The 23,133-nt window shown below is 34.8% G+C and overlaps 3 protein-coding genes across 4 annotated transcripts; 1 reads left to right on the top strand and 2 right to left on the bottom strand.

Annotated features, from left to right (window-relative positions):
• Positions 1-293: 293 nt before the first annotated feature.
• Positions 294-18,733, bottom strand: LOC123705105 (pancreas transcription factor 1 subunit alpha). Its single transcript, XM_045653729.1, has 4 exons — positions 18,204-18,733; positions 17,552-17,774; positions 17,211-17,301; positions 294-934 (listed from the first exon to the last, which is right to left on the bottom strand). The coding sequence occupies exons 1-4, from the start codon at positions 18,377-18,379 to the stop codon at positions 786-788; spliced, it is 639 nt and encodes a 212-aa protein (XP_045509685.1). The 5' UTR covers positions 18,380-18,733; the 3' UTR covers positions 294-785.
• Positions 1,846-3,462, bottom strand: LOC123705104 (enolase-like). Its single transcript, XM_045653728.1, has one exon. The coding sequence runs from the start codon at positions 3,410-3,412 to the stop codon at positions 2,111-2,113; it is 1,302 nt and encodes a 433-aa protein (XP_045509684.1). The 5' UTR covers positions 3,413-3,462; the 3' UTR covers positions 1,846-2,110.
• On the top strand, positions 18,265-21,288 carry LOC123705107. Of its 2 annotated transcripts, none has more exons than XR_006753259.1 (3): positions 18,265-18,348; positions 19,243-19,302; positions 20,910-21,288. XR_006753259.1 is itself a non-coding variant. In XM_045653730.1 (3 exons), exons 1-3 carry the CDS (start codon positions 18,906-18,908, stop codon positions 21,202-21,204), a joined length of 399 nt encoding a protein of 132 aa, XP_045509686.1. In that variant the 5' UTR covers positions 18,865-18,905; the 3' UTR covers positions 21,205-21,288. The 2 variants fall into 2 exon arrangements, 1 of the variants encoding a protein (XP_045509686.1); XM_045653730.1 differs by lacking the exon at positions 18,265-18,348 and adding an exon at positions 18,865-18,949.
• Positions 21,289-23,133: the final 1,845 nt, after the last annotated feature.

Here is a 23,133-nt window from a genome sequence, read left to right as displayed (position 1 = left end):
AGCATTATAAATTCATACAGCGAGCTACAATTGCTATTCGTCGATATAAATAAATACATTATTTTTTGCTTCATCACTATTATTCGATACTATATACCACAATACAGCGTAATTAGAATAATAGGTAATTAATGAGGCCCCCAGTCAACTAGATACATAAATGTTATAATATCATATACAGGGTGTAATCGTTAAGTGTGCACAAGCGATTATTCCGTAACTATTGCAGATATCAAAAAACCTTAAACTGATATCGAAAGTACTTAGGTACTAATGAGTAAAATAGCCGTAATGAATTTTTTAAAAATAAATAGAGAAATATCCAAAAATGTTACATTAAACGCTCCCATACATTTGATTTCCCATACATTTTGTATTCATAGCAGATTTTGGAAGTGACGTCCTCATTGTACAATACAATGAGGAGCTCTATATAAAGTTTCTAAATGATCTTTCCCTTATATTTGCGAAGTGAGTGCGAGATTGCTTTTGAGCAATAAGGCCGCCTTTTAGTACGTATGTACGGCACATGTGTTTTCATTGTATTCAATTATAGTATAGCTTATTTATGTTGGTATATTATGTTCAATAAAGAATAAAATAATAAATAATAAATACTTTCGATATCAGTTTAAAGTTTTTTGTTATCTGTAATAGTTACGAAATAGGTAATCGCCTGTGCACACTTAACGATTACACCCTGTATACCAGATACCTATTTTGAGAACATTATTGTGATTTAATATAAAGAGGATTTTATTTCAACGCATCAATAGCGAACAGGCTTATCTTAATTCCTCTTTATCGAGGATGTTCGTAGAACTATTAAAAACTCTGGGGTCCTCTGGGACCCATATCTTGGCGTGAAGTGTTGCACCCGGAGGACGCTCGCCACGGCGCGACCAAGACAAGGAGTGTGCTTGGAAATTGCTACCTGAAAAGATAAATCTATTATCTATGTGTACTATGTACCTACACGCTTATGAATCAATAATTGTTGTTCATTCAATTAGGTTCAAGGGTTTTAAAAAGTAAAAATATTTATAAAAGTATCGGCGCCTTCGATACGTTTGTACGTTTTTTTAACTATGAAACATACTATTATTACATTAGGTACCTATATCCTTTGTTTTTTTTTTTATTGTCAATTGGTCGACTATCAGCGAAACGAAATAGAGGAATTTACAAAAGAAAAAGAAATTAATATATGTACAAACTTTTTTGAAAAAGCTTTTCCTATAGTTATTAAATTAGACCAAGTTCACGTTAGAAAGACCAAGATTTATTGATTCATAGACTAATCTGTTATCAAGAAACACTTAATTGTATCTAAAATCGCTTATAACCCTCAGCGTTAACATAAGTTTTATTTATCTACAATTATTCCGGAGAGCGTAAACAATCCCTGGGGGCTAACTAAACTCTCGCGAATGCGGTAAATAGGGTGCTATCCCTGTGTCGTGGGGTGGCACACGTGCGCGCTGTTATGCCCCTTGGCCATATCGCAAGATAGGGTTGACCTATGACATTAGATGGAATCATTGATAACAATTAATTTACTCAGAACTTCTTTATAAAGAAAAATAATCTTTAATTATACTTATTTGCAGCTATCTATTTCCTTATGTTTTAAATTTTAATAGATAGAAGATATAAAAATGTAATACTATAGGTATACAATTTATTACCTAATTAAAGTTATGCGTACGGTTAGAACTTAAAAATTATAAATTAAAATTATTTTTCAGAAATATCAAATAACTACTTAACTAATATTAAATAAAAAGAACGATGAATTCTCCGCAACTCTTTACTTTGAAAATAATATAAAGTATAGCTAGATAATGTAGCGGTGACAACCCTAATCACACACGTTTCTACAAGTGCATTAATAACAGTTTAGACTATATTACAATACGAATAATGAGTATTTCCTGTGATTAGACCGCTTGTCGCTTATTTTGGTATTCCATAAATTATTAATTGTAATTTTGGGTATTTCACCATGCCGCATATTATGTCATTGATGATGTTATTTGATTTTAAAGTTCTACATCAAATATTATAGAGTTGAAGGAGAGACGTTATAAGAAATAAGATAATTTATTAGTTATGCCTGTACTCGATAATTTTTGCCGGCATATTTCGATAAAGCTCCCAATTCCTCCTCGATTCTGAGGATTTGATTATATTTTCCAATGTGTTCACCTCGCGCCGGAGCTCCACATTTTACCTGGCCTGCTGATAACCCGACAACAAGATCGGCTAAAAATAAATCATCGGTGTCTCCCCATCGATCACACACAACGACACCGAATCCATTTGACTTTAACAACTTAAACGCCTCAATTACTTCTGTTAGTGTACCGGCCTGATTTATTCTCAGTGCAATTGCATTTCCGGCCTTCTTTTCAACGGCCAAGCCGACCCTGCGCAAATTTGTTTGCGTAAGGTCATTGCCAAATATCTGCGACTGTGTACGCCCTGACAATGTTGACCACGCTGCCCAGTCGTCATAATCGAAACCATCTTCTACAGAACACACGGGAAATTCTTTCATATTGTCTAAATACACCTCGGCTAATTTATCCGACGACATATATTCTTGGGGATTTGAATTCGGGTTTTTAAATTCCAAGTCGTAAGCTCCATCTTTGAATAAATCGGAGGCGGACGCGTTAATAGCAATCTCTGCCTTACCAACAAATCCGCATTGCTTTATGGCATCTGTTAAAAATAATAACGCATCTCTGTGGCTTTCTAGAGGAATTGCAAAACCCCCGGAATTGCTTACATACGTACACTCGACAGCATATTTCGTTTTGATGATATTTTTAACGTAGAGGTATATTTCAGTACCTATGCGCATAGCTTCCGCAAACGAAGAAGCACCTGTGGGCATGATAATGTATTCTTGAAATGGAAGCCCATTTGAAGCGAGGATACCTCCAGTCAAAATAACTAAATGTGGCACGGGCAATATGATACTCGTGACGCCAGCCATGTCTGAAATATGTCTGTATAAAGGAACTCCTTTTTTGGCAGCTCCCGCTTTGGCGACAACGAGTGAAACGGCCATAATAGCATTAGACCCGAGTCTAGATTTGTTTTCAGTGCCATCGAGTGCGATCATGAACTGATCTATTTCTTTCTGCATGGTTACTTCCAAATTTTGTTTTATGAGCTCTGGAGCAATAATAGTATTGATGTTCTTCACAGCTGATGATACGCCCATACCGAAGTACTCAGAAGGGTTGTTATCCCGCAACTGCACTGCTTCTGCAATTTTTTTCATATCAGTTGAAGGAACACCGATCCGAAACAAACCCAATTCGGTCACCATATCTACTTCGACCGTAGGAATTCCGGTAGCATCGAATATTTGACGTGCTAGTAGTATTTTAATAGGCATTGCAACTAAAAGCCTTTTATCAATGAATTAATTTACTATTTTATTATACATAAAATAATATAAGTAATTCACAAAAAAATCACAAGAAATCAATTTATGAAAATCGAAAACAAACTATTGATTGTCAGCAGTCAGAGTCAATTTAACTATTACTTTTTTATTAATATGTAACCTGAAAAGATTTTATATTCAGCTAATCTGGAATAAAGTATTTATTTACATGAACATTTTCAATGCATAATAATGTGATAATAATATTATGAAGTGTCGAAAGGCGCCATGAGCGTCGGCGCACGTGCACGATAATCTATGTGTAAATCCTACATTACATTTCGATAAGGTGTTTTTAGTAATTGAAAAAAAGATTATGCGGTGCGCACTTGGCATGAATCGTGGCCTAGTCACCCCTTTGTGTATTTTTTATGATAGGGAAACAAATGACGCCGCATAATCGAATAGTCCATAAAGTAAGAAAATATGAATACTTACAAAACAACAATAGAATGAAGTTATGGCATTATGGATACAGTGTACAGTGCGATTCCCGTTTATATAAATATTTAACGGTCTAATTATAATTAATTAATCGATTTAAAAAGTCCTAAGAATAAAACTTAAACGGGGACAAACTAGCGATCTTCAGTTTATTTATTTATAACACAAAATACACACATCAACAAAGTCTAGGGATATTTGGTTATTGGTATTGCATCAAATACTATCTTACATAATACATTCTATGGAGAATTTTGTGATTTTGTAAATGGAAGAATTTTGATAAATTAATGTTAATGCTGACATTATGATAATTAGATAATAGCTATAGCAAAAAAAAAATCCAATTTTAGTCTAACCCATTGACCACCGAGCGGCCCGATCGGGAATAGACACAATAGATTTTCTATTGTGTCTGTGATTCCGGGGGCTGAGGCTGAGGCACTAAATTTATAGTTTTCTGACAAGAAATGAAAATCCTTATCATCCAAGTTTCCACCTTAGTAAGAAAAATCAATAAAAAAAAAAAAAAAAAAAATCATGAAATATTTTTTATTAAAGACCATAAGATAACCTATAATTCGTCCATTTATACAAAATCACAAAATTCTCCATAGATTTTGAGATATTTGATGCAATACCAAATATCCCTAGACTTTGTTGATGTGTATATAAGCACTATTATACAAATAACGAGAATATATAAATAATTGTCCTTTAAAGACATTATGACATACCTACCCAAAATAATACTATCTGCTGATTCATAAGTACCAGGAACACACTATCAAATCTTATAGTAATTTATTGTAGCGATATGATCATATGAGTATAGGTAATTATTACATAATTAATCAATAGTATAGGCATCTTTAAGCTGTGTTAATAGACATATTGTAAAGGGTGTGGAGAGCTTAATAGTAATCCAATACACCCCGCCTCTGCACTTAAAGGGAGAACACAATTTGCTATGGCGTGATTCGCAAGAGTACTTCATCTGACACCCTTGTTTACATTATTTGTGATGCACAATTTGTGTTTTTCATTGTGTCAGCTGCACTGCAAATTGAAATACTAATGTAGAATAATACCTAGGTAGTATATAAATATGCTACCTACCTGGATTACCTAAGTGAGAAACGGCGATGAATGAATTATAAATTATAATAATGTTCTCATAAACACTATGTTTATTTATATACCTAATAAAAACGAGCTATAAACTGTACAATAATTAGATACATATTATACTAATATAGTATTATAATATTACTAGCTGTTGCCCGCGACTTCGTCCGCGATTACGTCGTTTTTCGTCATTCGTCGTTTAAAAAAAATACGTGACACTTTATTTTTGAATGTTCTTAATTATTGTCTGTTATAAAATTTAACTACATTAAAATTGAACACTAATAAGAAAATCTTAAAATCTAAAGACAACATGAATGAATGAGATTTAAATTCTACATTACTTAGTATTTCAAATAATAATCTAAATTAAATGTAGATTAACAGTTTGAGCGCACCATTATAGAATATGTACCTAAGTATTAAATTACGTCAGTATACATAGTAACTTTACTAAAAACACGATGACTTTCTTTCGCGCTCGGTACCACAAACTAAGCATGTTTGTGGTACGTGGCCCGCGTCACTTGACCCCCCGCGAGTTCCCCTCCGTTGCTATGCGAAAATACATTCGTTGCTCTACTGTAGGAAAAATTGTAATACTGTGGCCTGGGCGTTATAACACGTCCAGGGAGTTCCTGAGTGCCGATATCACCATCTTGAGGAAAAGCTTCTAATGTCGATTTAAAACTGCATACATACGAATTAACCTGTTCTAAAATAATTGTGAAATGAGTTCAGTTTTAAATTTGAGAAATATTGATTTCTTGTATTCCACTATTCGTTGTAGTCGAATACAAAATATATTTAAACAAACTTAGGTTGGCCTTCAGGCAAAAGGGATCTTATCAAATGGTAAACTTGACCTTGTATCTTAAAAGTAAGCATGAAAGGACCTTCTGATAATTATTGAGCACCAAAGGATCATTTGAAACGCACTACTATAAGAGCGAATATTGTCTAATAACAGTTTAGATTGCACAGTATGTTCCTCTAAAAGTAGTGATTTCAAAGGTTCCGGTGTATCTTCAAACGAAAGCCGTCTCCTTACTCCACTTTAAAGCATGTAAAGCATGCAAAGAACATACTACGTTAATATCGCCTATACAGAAGATGATCTGTAATAAATTGTGAGGTTATAAGCAAACCCACTTTTATATTTGTCGGACCACACCACCGAATTCGTAGATTGTTTACCTCTAAGTCATCAAGACTATGACGAAATCGTCTGCAGTAAGACGGGCCATATCTCGCTATTCGTCCGTTTTCAGAGACTGAATAATTTCAATTCTTAATCTTTCATTAAACAAATATTAATCGTTCTTGTCTCAAATAATTGTAATATTCGCGTCCCTACTCTAGTCATTGCTTATGCTCATGTTCATCTTCAAGAGATCGAATAATATTATGATACACCCTATCATTTGTCAAACGGTCTTCATATTGAGTAAAGTTTCAGATTCTCGAGATGATATGATATATATGACTATATATATATATATATATATATATGACTGTCGTGATCAGTAGTGAGACGTAATTCCCTCTCAGTGAGGGTTTCGGTCTAACGGGATAATAGGGGAAACCGGGTTTGTTTGTCTCACGGGTTGGTTGTCACAGCGGTCTTAACACAAAACTGAACTATCGAATAAGTCTGTTGAAAAGCGTTGCAAAAGCGATACAGTGACAACGCTGTCCCCACTTCGCGTCAGACCGCCCCGATCTGCCGTGAGGGCCTTTTTTTTTAGTGGGGAAATCTTGCATAGATAGTAGATACCCACGGCCTCCGGGGAAGAGGCCGTGGGTTATGTCGGATTCCTACCGACCAAAACCCCACTGTGTTCCGTCGAGCCGCATCAACGACAGGGCCACGGGTATCTGTAGAATTCATCCGTGACTGCCGTGAGGGCCTCACAAGTGTTTATAGTTTTCGCACAGATTTTTAATGATATGAGGACCGAATATGGTCCTCATAACATCACCATCAGAAAAAAGGAAATATTTTTAATTGTGAAAAAATATTAATATGATTAACACTATTTTAACATAAAATATTATAAGTCTGTGAGTGTGTAAAAAAAAGACGGGTTGCACTCCGGGAGTGCCGGCAGAAGTGAAAACTTGATTATTAACGTTCAGCATGTTTGATATTTTGGAATGGTAGGTATCTGTCTTACGCATGGAATATAAGGGCTAAAAAAAAACTAACATCCGTCTTACGCTTTTTCGATGGTCACGTGTCCTGACGCGAGTTTAAGATTTTATACCCAACGCCGCTAAAAAAGTTTTCACTTCAATAAATCCAGCTAATAACACATCAAACTTATGTTTATAATTAAGTATACGACAGGAAAATATATTAATTACCAAGCAAAAATAATACAGATAAATACTGAACATAAGTATAATAGTTAGTATTAAGTAGTATTAGTTAAAATATACTTTGACTGTTAGTCAAAGTTTATTTTTACTAACAACATGTAAATGAAGAAGAAATAATAATTACCAACGAACTAACCTTTTCTATAATACTTAACACGGCACATTTTTCAAATTATCTTGCTCAACTCTGCTCAAAAATTTGAGGGTTTTGTTGGAACTTTAATGTGTCAAAACTATGATATATCTAAACTACTATACTACTTGAAATAACTTGCATGCGGAAATGCTCAATACAATTGTGAATCTAAAGAATAACTAACAACATACTATTCAATTTTATTGAGCTGATGAATATCTTTTGCCTGGAAGAGATCACCGTCTCCTAATAAATATACTGTGTTTTCTTATAAAATCTTTACATAATTTATTTTATTTAGTAGTTTAGTTTTTGTTATTTTTATGTAAAAATGAGCTTGAGCAATGAGCTTATACATATTTGGCAAAAGTATACATAAATTTTTTATAATTTCAGGACCGCAACTTAAATGGGGCGCTCGGAAAATATGCCTATGGGTTATTAATAGAGAAATGATACACAACAAAGTTATGTTGGATCCATTTTATTTATAAATAATGAAAATGATATATTTATAAAATATAAAACATATTAGTTATGTAAAATGATTAAAAATAAATAAATGAAGCAACTACGATTCAAAGAAAACATCTTTTTCAGTGTGAAAATGCTCTTAGCAATCCTGGATGATGAACTGTATATCATGTACTCTGATCCCAGTACGGTCCCGGTCGGTACCTCGATAGCCATAACGATAAATATTATAATCAGATAACCGCAAAGTCAAAATAAAAACATTACTTGTACAGTTGTGAGTGCAAAATTTACGTTTCATTTGGCAATAACATTTTTTCGGTACTAAAACGTAGTAGTTTGATATGTGGCTGGCTGCCCCTCCTCTCCTTCCTGAAAAATATCCTCCAAAATTTCCCGAGATACTTCCAATGATTGAACCATTATGATTAACACTATTATTGATACTGATCAATGATTGAACCATTGGACGTTGGACATTAACTTCAGTCAAAAATTAACGAAGCGGATGATTACTAATTTCCACTTAATCCTCGCTGCCACTATCTTTATCATCAAATCATCAATTTTCAAGTGGTGTTGTAAAATTGTCAGCAGAAATCGTCTTCCAAAGGCGATATAATTTTATGAGCATTGAATCTGTAAATAAAAAAATCAAAAGTTAACTGTAAATCTATAAAAAAAGCTACTTACAAATAAAATTTTATCAAAAACTACTGTTCCCAATGCACCTCAAAATCTTGTAAAAGTCATATATAAAAGAATAATACCAACAAAACACATGAATTGCTATCATTATAAAAAAATAAATACCTGTATGTAACAACTTACCTTTAGTGGGAACGCATGACGGTGAAAATTCACAAAACACTAAGATTGCATTTGATATTTTTGGTTTTATGGCATTCAATAGTCAAAAGTCGATTTCTCTGTCCCTATGTCCCTTTGTATGCTTAAATCTTTAAAACTACGCAACGGATTTTGATGCGGTTTTTTAAATAGATAGACTAATTCAAGAGCAAGGTTTTAGTATATAATTTATTAGGTTTTAGACAAAGCGGGCGAAGCCGCGGGCGGTAAGCTAGTAAATTTATAAAACACGAAGATTTTTAAAATTGTAACTAATGAACACAATCAATATTAGATTAATTACTGTAGATAATGGTGTCTAGTTTTACTTAAAATAATAAACATCTACCCTCACTTTAAAAAAATGTAGTATATTTATTATTTACACGAAATATACCTTATAGGGAAGGGAAGATATGGGTTAAAGAGTTAAATAAATAACATGATTATATTTAAATTATTAATTTTCAACAGTGTATTCAGTAGTGTTAACATGTAAATTGATTTGATTTTTACGAAATCTCATAGATGGCGCTGTTACAAAATTAACATTATACAACTTACATTCTTTAAACTATGTTTCTCTTCCCAAGTTACTTAAATGGCATAATTTTTATAGTTTCAATCTAGATATTGTCAAACAACATTTATATATGCGTCATTTAATTATTAATTTCCAATAGTTAATGTGTGTTTGATTTTTATAACACTGGCTATAGATGGCGCTGTTTCAAATTTGTCTTTATACTGCTAAGATTCATTTAACTGTTTCTCTGCCAAAATTACATAAATGACGTAGTTTTTATAGTGTAAAGGTAGATAATAGCATGGCTTACTCAAAAACAACATTTAAACATGAGTCTTTAGATTGTACGCTGTCGTAGTACACGGAATATGTAAGAAAAATAAAGGTTCACAGCTCCTCCCCCGTAGGTGATAGCTTGATAATATGTAGCCTATAGCCTCACCCGACCTGTTAGTAATATTCATGCAAAATTTGAAGTCAATCTATGCAGTATTTTTCGAGATTAGCCCAGACAAACATACAGACAAACAGACAAACAGACAAACAGACAAACAGACAAACAGACAAAAATTCTAAAAACTATGTTTTTGGCTTCTATATCGATTATAGATCACGACCCAAGTATCTGGGGGCACGGTAGTGCCCCCGCCAAGACGAGCAAAGCGAACAAGCGAAGCGCACGGGCACTACCTACCTTTTCTCGAAGCGCTTCGACGTTTTTTTGAACCCTCATAACTTGGGTTTGGATTATGCTAGATCAACAAAATTTTCGGGATATATTGCCAATAGCGGACTTATTGAAAATATTAAGTTTTAATTACATTAGCTTTTATACTTCAGATTTTATTTATATCTAAAAAACGCTAATTTCGTCACTGACTCACTGATGATCATCAAAATTCTTAAGGTATTTCCTAATGTCCTAGAAAGCTGAAATTTTGTATGTAAGCTAGTATTAGCACACAAACAACAAAAAAATTATAAAACTTGTAACTTTCATCCCCCAACCCCTTAAACTAGGGGATGGGAGTTTGTATGAGACCTGTAATTTTAAATTAAATTTTGATGACGCTAGAGGTCTAATCTAATAATCTAAAACTTGGTTCCCCTAGATATATATATGTATAGGTTTTATTATTATTAGCCCTTGATCAGACTCATGTATGTATTATATATGGTAGGTTTGATCCATCTCTGCGTGTCCGTTTGCCAGTTGGCAAAGGCCTCCTCCAATCTCTTCCATTCGGGCCTTTCTATGGCCACTCTACCCCAAGTTGTGCCCGCTACCTGTTTGATGTCATCGTCCCATCTTTTTTGTGGTCTACCTCTCTTTCTCTTTCCTTCTCTTGGGTACCACTGTGTAGTTATTTTGCTCCATTTTTCTTTACCCCTGATCATGTGCCCCGCCCATTTCCACTTTTGCCTTCTTATCTTCAGTGTTATGTCCTGGACCTTAGTCTTGTATCTGATGCTGCTTTGCTTTATTTTGTCTTTTCTTTTGATGCCAGTCATGCTTCTTTCCATGGAATTTTGACAGATGCGGAGTTTATTTGTTATGTTTTTTGGTAGAGCCCACGTTTCACTTCCATATGTCAGCACAGGTAGGATGCATGTGTTGAATAGTTTAGCTTTAGTTGAAATGTGTAGGTTATTGTCTTTCATTACTTCTTTAAGAGACCAATACTTTTTCCAGCCATTCACAACTCTTCGATCAACTTCCTTGCTTTCGTTGTCCTCTGGGGATATTAGTTGGCCGAGGTAGATGTAATCTTCAACATATGACATTTGTTTTTGTTCCAGTGCTACCGGGTATTTTTTGCCATTGGTCATAATTTTGGTTTTGTCCGGATTTAGCTTTAATCCCGCCTTCGCACTTTCAGATGCTAGGTCATTTATCATCTTGCTTAAGTCCTCTGGTGTTTTTGCAAATAATACAATATCATCCGCGAATCTTAGGTGCGTCAGCGTGCGGCCATTTATCATTATGCCCATGTCTATCCATTTCATATTCCTGAAGATCATTTCCAGTACTGCCAGGAAGAGTGTTGGTGAGAGGGGATCGCCCTGTCTCACACCTTTTTGTATTTGAAACCTATTCCCTTCCTTTTCTAGTTGTATGCAAGCCGAACTGTCTTTGTATATGTTTCTGATAATTCTAATATAGTTGTGCTCTATTCCTAGCTCCTTTAATGCTTCCCAGATTTTTGAGTGTATCAGAGAATCAAATGCTTTGCTGTAGTCTATGAAAGCTATGTAGTATGTAAGCTGATATTCAGTGTATTTTCCTATGATTTGTCTTACAGTATGGATGTGGTCTAGTACTGAGAAGTCTTTGCGGAAACCTGCCTGTTCTATTGGTTGTTGCTCATCTAGTTTCCTACTTATTCTTCCCAAAATAACCTTTGCAAAGATCTTGTAAATGTTAGACATTAGGCTGATGGGACGGTAGTTTCTTATGTCGCAATGATTTCCTTTTTTGAATATAAGGATAATGGTGGATTCAGTCCATTGTTTTGGGATCATTTCAGTGTTTATTACATTGTTGAAAATATCGGTTAAAATTGGTGTCATGATTGCTTTGGTCAACTTTAGTATTTCATTTGTTATGCCATCTGGCCCTGGAGCTTTATCAAGTTTTTGTGTGTCAATAGCTTTTTCAGTCTCTTCCAACATGATGTAAGGTATCGATTCGTTATCTGGGAGTTCAATTTCTCTTTCATTTGTTTTATATTTGTACAATTCTGTGTAATAATCAGTAGCAATCTTAAGGATTTCGTGTCTATCAAACTTTCTCGCTCCACTGTTTTCCTCCATCTTTACAATCCATTCCTTCTTATTAGTTAATTCTTTGTATGCCTTTTTTATTCCTCCTGTGCGTCTAATATGTCTCTCTATTGTTTCCATTCGACGTTTCCTCCTGTCTTTCCTTATATTCTCTTTTATTTCTTTACTAACTCGGGCAATTTCTTTCCTGTTTTTTTCTGTGCTTTTTGCATTTATTAGGTCTGCTCTTTGTCCAAGGAGGTTGACAGTTTTGCTGGACATCCACTTATCAGGGGAATCTTTCTTGTTTCTAAGTTTTATGGTACTAGTGGTTATTGCTCTTTCTAGCCAAGTGTATTTCTCTTGCATTTCAGCGCCTTTTGTTTCTATACTGTATTCCTTAAGTTTCGAGTTGAGTGAGTTGGCTATTTCTCCTATATTGTTTTTATTGATTTTTAGAATCCCTGGGCTTGTTCTTGGTCTGGAATTCTTTGGTTGAGATGAATTCAGTTCAGCCCTGACCATACGGTGATTAGTGTTGAAATTGAGGTTGTTGATGACATTTATGTCCAAGAAAAATTTTTGTTTATTAGTCATTATAAAGTCGATTTGGTTTTTTGATTTGCCATCGGGTGACAGCCAGGTCCACATTCTATTTTTCTTTTTCTTGAAGACAGTATTTAATATGGTAAGGTTATTTTCCATTGCAAAGTCCAAGAGAATTTTTCCATTTCTGCTTCTAGGTTTTGAGTTGTATGTGTAGGGACCTATAATCTTGTCCTCTTCTTGCTGGCGTTCACCAATTTGTCCATTGAAGTCACCCATCACAATTATATTTTTGTGGGCATGTGTCTGTAAAGTTTTGTTCAAATCGTGATAAAACTGGTAAATTTTTTCAATATCTGCTTGTTCTGTGGGTGAGTATACTTGAATAATTGTCCATGGGTCCTTGTAGTCTGGCAGTTCTAGATTCAATAATGCAATGCGCTCTGATACACCATAAAAACCTTTTATGTGCTTTGTTAGATATTTCTTTACTAAAAATCCCACACCATATTGTCCTGGGGTCTCTCCTATATGATATAGCAAGAAATCTGGATGTGCGACAATGTGTTCTCCTATTCTTCTCACTTCACTCATCCCGAGAATATCCCAGTTTGTGTTTTTTAGTGCTAATGATATATGTATAGGTACTCCTTGTTAAAAAAAAATTAAAACTTTAATCGACATACTTATAAAATTTTGTTACAAACAACTTACAAAAAGAAATGAAATCCCACCAAAAACATTTTCATGTAAAATGTTGCCAAGACGAGCCCATTTATGACTCGCACTGTCAAAAAGTTATCAGATCTCATGTAGAGCGAAGCTTCTAACACTACACGCCCTAACTCTACAAGGCCTAACTTCACAAACTCTACACCTTAGTCAAAATATGTGGCTTGGCCGTTCGTTACTACAAGAACTATTGTATAACACAAAAGTAATGCACAGTGAATTAATTTTTCACCTTACGCCGATGTGAATGTAGCGAAATGGCCAAGCCACATATTTTGACTAAGGTGTAGAGTTTGTGAAGTTAGGCCTTGTAGAGTTAGGGCGTGTAGTGTTAGAAGCTTCGCTCTACATGAGATCTGATAACTTTTTGACAGTGCGAGTCATAAATGGGCTCGTCTTGGCAACATTTTACATGAAAATGTTTTTGGTGGGATTCTTTTAAAAAAATATTCAATGTACAGTTTTGACTTTCCTACGATTTTATTATATGTATAGATCTGTGATAGTAGGTAATTGTTATTGATAGACTATCTAAGTCATAATACATAATACACCAGATAGGTACTTATCTACTCGATATTCAGAAAATAGAAATGATCATTTTATGTTTTACAATTAATTTTGGGATGACTATTGAATTGACTACACAATATCAAAGGCAATGAACATATTTTGAAGTTTCAATTTTGATAACATCGTCTTGTTACTTCGTTAGTTCATTTATAAAAGATTCCTATTTTTTTTTAAAAAAGCAGATGAATTTATCTCAATGGCCATCTCGTATATATGGGGGAATATAATTTAATTGACGTGTATTCCTGTATCCCATCGATGACCACGCGATGTACCGTGGGAACCCGGCGCGGTGTCACCTGGACCATATTCATTCTAGCGCTTATCACACGCAATATTATTCACGTGCTATCAATATAATAAAAACGTGCATATCTCTATATAGGTAGCCATACGTTTGACTCGATCAATTGCTGTATCTTATAGCCAGTAGGTACACGTAAACAATCCGATTTTTCTCGGATAACTCGGAGATCTTTCAATTTTTTTTAGTAAAAGATTATCCGACCAAATTTCATTGGTTTCTCGTTAAATTACTGATTCCAGACACAATAGAAAATCTATTGTGTCGTGGACCGATCGGGCCGCTTGGGGCTCAATGGGTTAAATTAATTGTGCATCCACATATTATTGCATTAAAGCGTGAAATGAGGATACTAACGAGATAAATTAGTAGATAATACAACAAGGAACTCTTTCTTCTGTCTCTATAGTTTATTCCCAGATCCAATAATACTGTATTTCTTTTGCATATTGCACTAAAACCTATTCCTTTATTTACGATCACGCATCATTAGAAATAACGCAGGATCTAAATGAGCACATTAGTAACGCGGCAACCGCTATCGATCATCAAAAGGTGCACAAACAAATTGCACAGCGCAGGGGTCGCGCCCCGTACCTACGGTTGATCCAACAATAGGGTTCACACTTTCTTAATTATTTCTAAGTTATGGTAAACAAAAGTAGCATTGATAACCCTATCCTCCTTACATCATTGATTTCTCGGAATATATCTCATAGTATGATAAGTTAGTCAACTATAGGTATTATAATACTATTGTGATGGATTTGTATTAGGTGTCTTTTAAAATAATAATAAGTAGGTATGGTTAAACAACACGTACTTAGGTACAAATAAATAATCTCATAAAATTAATTATTTATTATAGTACCTATTGTCTGTATTGTCACCGAGCCGAAAATTGTACAAAGTTTGGATAGACTGCAAATATTACTATGTGTAAAGTGGGTCAAACTCGAACCTAAAGGAGTCGGTAACATAAAAAAATACTGACTGAATTGAGAAGATCCTCCTTTTTTTGAAGTTGGTTAAAAATACAGGTGAAGCTAGTTACTACTAAGCTAGGTACTTACCGAATATTCCACGATAGAATTATTTCCATTTAAACATAATAGTTACCTATTTATTTATTTATTTTTCAATTTAATATACCACACCAAGTGAAATATTTACAATCATACAAAATTGATTAATAAGGCGGTCTTATCGCTTACTAGCGATCTCTTACAGACTGCTGAGAAGAAAAGAAAATGTTTGATTTGTTTTTATTTTAATTACTAGCTTTCCGCCCGCAGCTTCGCCCGCGTTTTCAGAGAAAACCCCGCATAGTTCCCTTTCCCGTGGGATTTCCGGAATAAAACCTATCCTATCTCTCAAATTGGATCGAACTGCACATGGTATGCGAATTTTATTATAATCGGTTAAGTACTTAAGTGGTTTAGGAGTCCATTGAGGACAAACATTGTGACACGAGATTTATAGATATATATTAAGAAAGATAACTATGTAAGCCATGTATGTATGTAAGTACTTAGATTTGTAAAATACATATTGCAAAAACTATTCATATTCAACACATGTGTAATTTTAAACAATACCTACCTTAATCATTACTACAGAATCATTACATCTAACAAAAAATCGTTCGTGTGGCTACTGGGTGGAACTATTATTATTTTATGCAGATATATTATGCTCAAACTATACAAAACTTATATTATGTATCTACAAAGTTGTAAAACGCTATTCTGAATTCAGATTCAGAATAGCGTTTTACAACCAATTTTGAATTTAATTACACATAAATATAACATAACATTTAAAGATGTTCAGCCAATTTTGAATTAATTTAACATTTTTACCCTATTGAATGTGTACCTATAGAGTGGTCACATCACATCCATGATCGGCTTACGGCTACGGATTTTACGGCTTATAAAAATCTATACTAATATTATAAAGCTGAAGAGTTTGTTTGTTTGAACACGCTAATCTCAGGAAATTCTGGTCCGATTTGAATTGTTTCGGTGTCAGATAGCCCATTTATCGAGGAAGGCTATTGGCTATATACCTATCATCATGACGCTAAGACCACATAAGACCAACAGGAGCTGAGCTGCGGGTAAAACCGCGGAGCACAGCTAGTCTATAATATAATAAAAGTGAATCGTCAAATTTTGTTAAAACTCGAGAACGGCTCGACCAATTCGGCTATTTTTAACATGCTTATATTAACTTCACTATGTTTGTATGTAATCGACTTCTCTAAATTCGATTTTAACCAACTTTAAACGGACAGATATCATTCAAACTTTGTACTTATCAAGGCGTGTTTTTAGCTTTTTTTTCAAGTAACTACTATAATAATTATTATTTTAACGTTTTTATAGTTTTTAACGTACCTACTAAGGCATAATAAAGGTTATTATGGATAGAAAACATGAAATAGGGGCAAAAGGGCAGAACAACGTTTGCCGGAGCAGCAAGTTATAAAAAAAAAACTTAAGCATAATTATTATAATGTCAATAACGTTTTAAGAGCGTAAGTTTTTTTTTGTACTACAACCAGCAAAGGAGCGGTCAGTGCACTGGATGTTAGGTGATCACCGTCGTCCATAAGAAATTGCAACGTCAGGGAACATTGCGATTGTTTTGTTGGACTTTGAGAGACGCGTAGGCTCATTTTTGAAGGTATTAATATCGTACAGATGGAAACACCGAAGGTGGCAAGCCGTTCCATAATTTTTGTTGTTCTGGGCAGAAAATTCTGTGAAAAACGCATTCAGTAGTGCGGATGAATTGAGCATAATATGTCGAGCAATGCGATTGTAGAATTTACCGAATTACCTAATTAAAAATTACCTAACTAAAGAAAGTACTAGGTACTAACCTCTCACGATGACTTTCTTTTGTTCTTCCTTATTGTGAGTATTGCTTACGCCCGACAGCATTGTGTCTGATGAATTTCTGTCCGTCCGAACCTGTTGATAATATTAACAAATTGTTTATTAAATTATACAAGGAATAGATGTATAAAATAATATACCAGGTAATTAATGAATTATTACCATAGAATTATTACATTTATATCTCCCATATTCTAATTTTATTTTGTACTTCGAAACTATATTTGTCAATTTTTTTCTTTTATGATCTACTTTCTTTGAATCCCTTTACAACAAAATAAAAACAATCAGGACAAAACAACTTTTACAATGTTGTCATACACACCAGTTCTCCAAGAAAGCTGATGTATCCAATGGCCAGTTTGAGCGTGTCCACTTTAGACAGACGTTTCTCATACGGCAGGGTGGGTATATGAGCTCTGAGGCCTTCGAACGCATCGTTGATGGACTGCATCCGCCGTCGCTCCCGGAGATTCGCGGCTTGCCGTTGTTGTATCTGCTGTTGGGGACATCGGCTACGACGCTTGTGCAGACGACGGCACTCAGAACTATGGCCAATTACAGATATATGAGGTTTTGGGAGCCGTAGAAATTAATCAATTAAGAAAGCTAGCGTGCTTCAGATTGTGATGAGACAAACTGCAGTGAAGCTGAAATTATTAAGTAACATACAAATAAATACAAGATACGTTAGAAAAGGTATGTATAAATCAAGAATTTGCTGTGGCAGAGAGAACTTTTGAAGATATGCAATGCACTTAAAAATGCAATTGAAAATCCTTTTATTTTGATTTCATGTTAAATCCAATGACAAAGTAATAAAATTATACATACCATTTCGCTTTCCAAAATATGTTATCTAAGTTATCCTTGTTGCTGGCAAAAAATAAAACATTAGCTAAATAGCAACAACGAAAAATTATAAATTCGCAGCTTATTTGTAAGTAGTTAACTCATGACCCATGTATGAATCTTACCGTTTTCTTGGTGTTGAGTGATTTTCTTGATCACTCGCGTATAAACTGCCGTCGGACATGGACGAATCATCATATAAGAACATATCCGAATTGTTTCCAGACACAGGTGACCTATCAATATTGAGCGGCATCGCGGAACCATCAAGTGAGCACACGTTTGCATTCACATTATCCATATTGCAAGAAATATTTTAACTACAAAAACAAACTTCACTATACCGATGTCATATTAACTACAACTACATTTAACGTGATAATGGCTCGAGTATCTAAACTGTATTGAGGTTCAGAGGGTTGATTTAGAGGGCTGAAGACAGAGCGCTATCAAGCTCCGCCCACGCATTACCACTCCGCCCACGCGTCTACATACTTAGATTTAACGAAAACCCTCTTTTTTAAATGCTGCCTCAATCTGCAGCTCAGTTTTTAATGGAAAAGGGATTATTGAATGAATTTAGTTAAACTATTGGCATTTAATATATTCATTTTAAATTTAAATATGTTTAGAGCTTTTACCTACAAAAGAACCAACAAATTTTACTTTTTGTGGATTATATTATAATATGAAGGCTTTATGAAGGTTATATTATTGCGATGAATAAAAAATATTTGATTTGATATTGCAACGTAATAAAAATGGAAATAAAGTTTTGATCGCGCTCAGAATACCTACTTGCGCGATAGAAAATATTGAAAACAAAAATGTTTTTACTGTTTGCATTATTAAATATATTCGGAGCTTTTGTGTAATTACCCCTAATTTTTAAATTTTTTTTGAGTTGCGTAACGAATGGTTCTGAAATATTGAACCTGTGTCCGCGAATTTGTTCCGAAAAGGATCTGAATATCTCATTTTCGAACTTTGACGATATGTACCTACCTTTGAAAATTTCTACAGATTTAACAATAGGAAATTCCAGTGTGATTTTATAAACATCGATCTATGACAAACCTTAAAATAATGCGGTGTTATATGCTTACGTTTTTTATTATCTACTTACCTTAAATTATTATTATCCATTGCCCTTACACTTTCCAGGATAATTGTCAGTGAAAAAGAAAAGATGCCTCGATATGTTGTTGAAGAAGGTGTTAAACCGTAAGTATCTAGGGGAAGTACGGACAAAATGACAGGGTATTTTGTTTTCCAATCATATTTATTTATTTAATGGCATTATAATCAGTCTCAATCGTTTATACTCATCTTAGGTTCATTGACTATCAGTAACACAGTCTATTAATTAAGTAGGATCTATAATAAAATATATAATAATAAAAATTATAACTAATAACAAAAACCATTTTGTCCATATAGCATGGACAAAATGACATATAAGATAAGGACATAATGACATACAAAATTTTTAAGAGCAAAGTTCACAAATAAATCCTATGGTCTTCTTTGGGACACCAGCACATGACGCATGAGCCCAAAGGTAACAAGTTATACATCGTAACCAACCTTCGCCGGGCTTAGAATTGGAAAAGAGGTCATTGCAATAAATGCAAGCGCAGTCACTATCGTCGTCATTGGCCTCGCATGAGATTAAATCTTCGCTTCCTGAGCCATCATATTTCGGAGCAGTTCTACGCTGCCTCGATGCTCTCAATTTCTTCCCTGATTCTTTTCTCTGAGCGTTTTTAGAAGCAGAAATATTTATTTCATCCTCATTACACATTTTTCTTTTAACCTGTCTCTTTTTTTCTGCCGGTGGATCCTTTGGTCTATTTTTAGCAATAATTACCACCAATAATCACCTAAAAAATTATAAATAAATCAATACTAGGTACACCCAAAAAATAAATCATCAAAATTATGTTAACAGAAACACTATGGACAAAATGGCATACTATGTCGTTTTGTCCAATTTGTATGTATGTCATTTTGTCACAATTCACCGAAAAACAAATAAAAATCATAATTCCATAAAATAACTTATGATTTCAATAAACATAATCGAAATCACTGGATACTAGCGTAGTTTATCGATTTAAATACAAATAATTACAAATAACAACAAATAACTCACCAGAAAATAGGAAAAAAACACCTGTAAAATAAACTTTTGAAGGCGAGATACAAGTTTGAACTGGTAACTCCGCGTCCGGCGCAACTGTCAGATTGATGCTCAACGTCTGACAGGATTGTAAATATGGCTGCCGTCACGGGATACAGTCACGGAGACGTAGCTAAAACCCGCCAATTTTGAAATAAGGGGACTATGCCATTTTGTCCATACATGTCGTTTTGTACGTATTTCCCCTACCTACTTACATTGTTAACAAAAAATCACATGAAAAAATGTAACTTAAAATTATCTTATTCATCTTCTATGAGTACATATAGTAATTTATAATTATGATTTATGAGACTAATACTCTATTGAACAATATGTTCTATGAACTAACTAGGTACTTATATTTATGGCATTTCACTCGGAAATATGTAGTTGATATGCATTATGCACATATGGTATCATATCAGTAACAATTCATATATTATTATAATATCTACTGTACCTAAGCCTTCTGGTATACGGACATAATGATTGTATATTGGATTGACTTGTAGTTATTTGGGTTTTTTTTTTTATTAATAAAAATATCTTTATTTCACAACCCCAAAATATACAAAAATGATGGTTCATAAGTATAGGTAGGTATGTAGTTACAATTACGATCATAATGGTTTTTGTTTTATTCCAGACCAATTTTCGGTTCATACAGTTACAACCCTCTTACACAAACATTCGATGTACAGGATGAAACATCAAGCAAAGGCAGTGTAATTCAAATTCAAATATATAATAAAACAAATACGGAAAATGAACGTGGGAAAACGGAAGACTTATCACGAGTTTTTAGAAAGAATGTCGTATCGAATATGCCAAGATCTTTGAAAACGTTAAACTGGTGGCCTCTCTTTGGGAAAAACAAAACGAACAATTTTTTTAAGACAATGACAACGAAGAAGCAGAAGACAAAGCTAAATGAAATATAAAAAGGAAGCTGTATAATATAAGAGAGGATTGACGAAATTTTGTTTGTACAAGCCCACACAAACAGAAATAAAAATGGAAAACAAACAAAATAAATTAACTTTTATGCCAACAATAATGTTTTTTGTTCAGTAACGATTTCGCAACAACTACATTTTTTTGTAAATATAAATTTGTATAGTTAGGTAGGTAGTATACTACTTTCGCAAAAAAAAATTAGTACCTATATAATTTATTAGGTTTTAAACAAAGCGGGCGAAGCCGCGGGCGGTAAGCTAGTTTCATATAATATTCTAGTATTGTACTTGCATGTATTGTCATCGGTCCTTGATAAGGGTACAAAGTTTGAATTAAATGATATATTTAATTCAAACGTTGTATCTTCTAATTGGATTAAAATCAACACTAAACTTACGTACAGGTTATAACCACAGTATTACAATATTTCCTACAGTACGGCGACGAATGTACTTGCACAGAGAAACGATGGGGAACTGGCGGCGGGTCGGGCGATGCCGCGGGCCGCGCACTGTAGGGCGCGTTTATATTATGACATGGAATGTTACCGCGCGGCGGCCGCGCGCTCAGCCACGCCACTGCGAACCCGGACCATTTCCAGTTTAACGTAAAGTTGAAATTAATTTGAGTAACTAACTGCGCGGTGGCCGCGCGGCCGCCACACGATCGAGCGCGCAGCCACCGCGCGGCCGCCGCGTGGCCGCCGCGCAGTTAGTTACTCAAAATTAATTTCAACTTTACGTCCTTGTTAATAAAACATAAATTTGCTATAACTGAACAGCCACCGCGCTCGTCGTCTAACTGCAGCCTAAACACGCTTAGTTTGCAGTACTAAACGCGAAAGGACGACGCAGTCGTATTTTTTGTATAATAATTTTATTATACTTACATATTCTATAATGGCACGCACAAACTGTTCTGTGTATGGATGTCCCTGGTGCATTCAATAAGTACCTAGCCTCATCACCAGGGGGCGCTATTGTTTCAAAATAGGTTTACCACAATGTAGCTCATTCTTTTTTAAGTATTTTTTTTTAATTTTCATTCCAATCCCTTCATTTGTTTTAATTTGACAACCTATGGAAGCGAACGTGTCGATCGGTTTTACAAAAATGGAAAAAGAGCAATATCGTTCGGTGATTCGATTCCTGTTTTTGGATGGGAAAGAGCGTATCGAAATCAAAGACCGCTTGGATGCTGTGTACGGTGACTCTTTTCCAACGATAGCCACCGTCAAGAATCGGTTCAACGAGTTTGCACGTGGCCGTACATCGGTTTTTGATGAACCACGTCCAGGTGCACCAAAAACAGCTGCTATGGAGGAAAACAATAAAAAAATCCATGATCTCGTATTGACAGATCGCCGATTGAAGGTTCGGGAGCTAGCTGAGACTGTAGGCATTTAAGAAGGAACAGTCAATCATATTCTTCACGGGGAACTCGGCAAGAGAAAGCTGTCGGCGCGATGGGTGCCGCATTTACTCACACCGGAAAACAAGCGCAACCGTGAGTCCACGTCGGAGACGTGTTTGGCGCTGTTTAAGCGGAATCTAGGGGAGATTTTGCGTCGTTTTGTGACGGTCGATGAAACCTGGATTCACTGATACACACCAGAGACCAAGGAGCAATCAAAACAATGGATCCATACCGGGGAATAAATCCAAAGAAGGCGAAAACTGTAAAATCGGCCGTAAAAGTTATGGCCACCTTTTCTGGGATTCACAAGGAGTTATCTACATCGATTACCTCGAGAAGGGTAAACTAATTACAAGGCTTTACTATGCCGATTTATTGGACCGATTCGACGCCGAATTAAAGAAAAAACGACACCATCTGGCTAAGAAAAAGGTGCTGTTTCACCACGACAACGCACCAGTTCACACGTCTGCCGTTGCCATGGCCAAATTGGTCGA

The sequence above is a fragment of the Colias croceus genome, chromosome Z (genome assembly GCF_905220415.1).
Source record: "Colias croceus chromosome Z, ilColCroc2.1".
Lineage (NCBI taxonomy): Eukaryota > Metazoa > Arthropoda > Insecta > Lepidoptera > Pieridae > Colias > Colias croceus.
The sequence above is the reverse complement of the archived record's forward strand: the minus strand, read 5'-3'. Positions and strand labels throughout refer to the sequence as shown.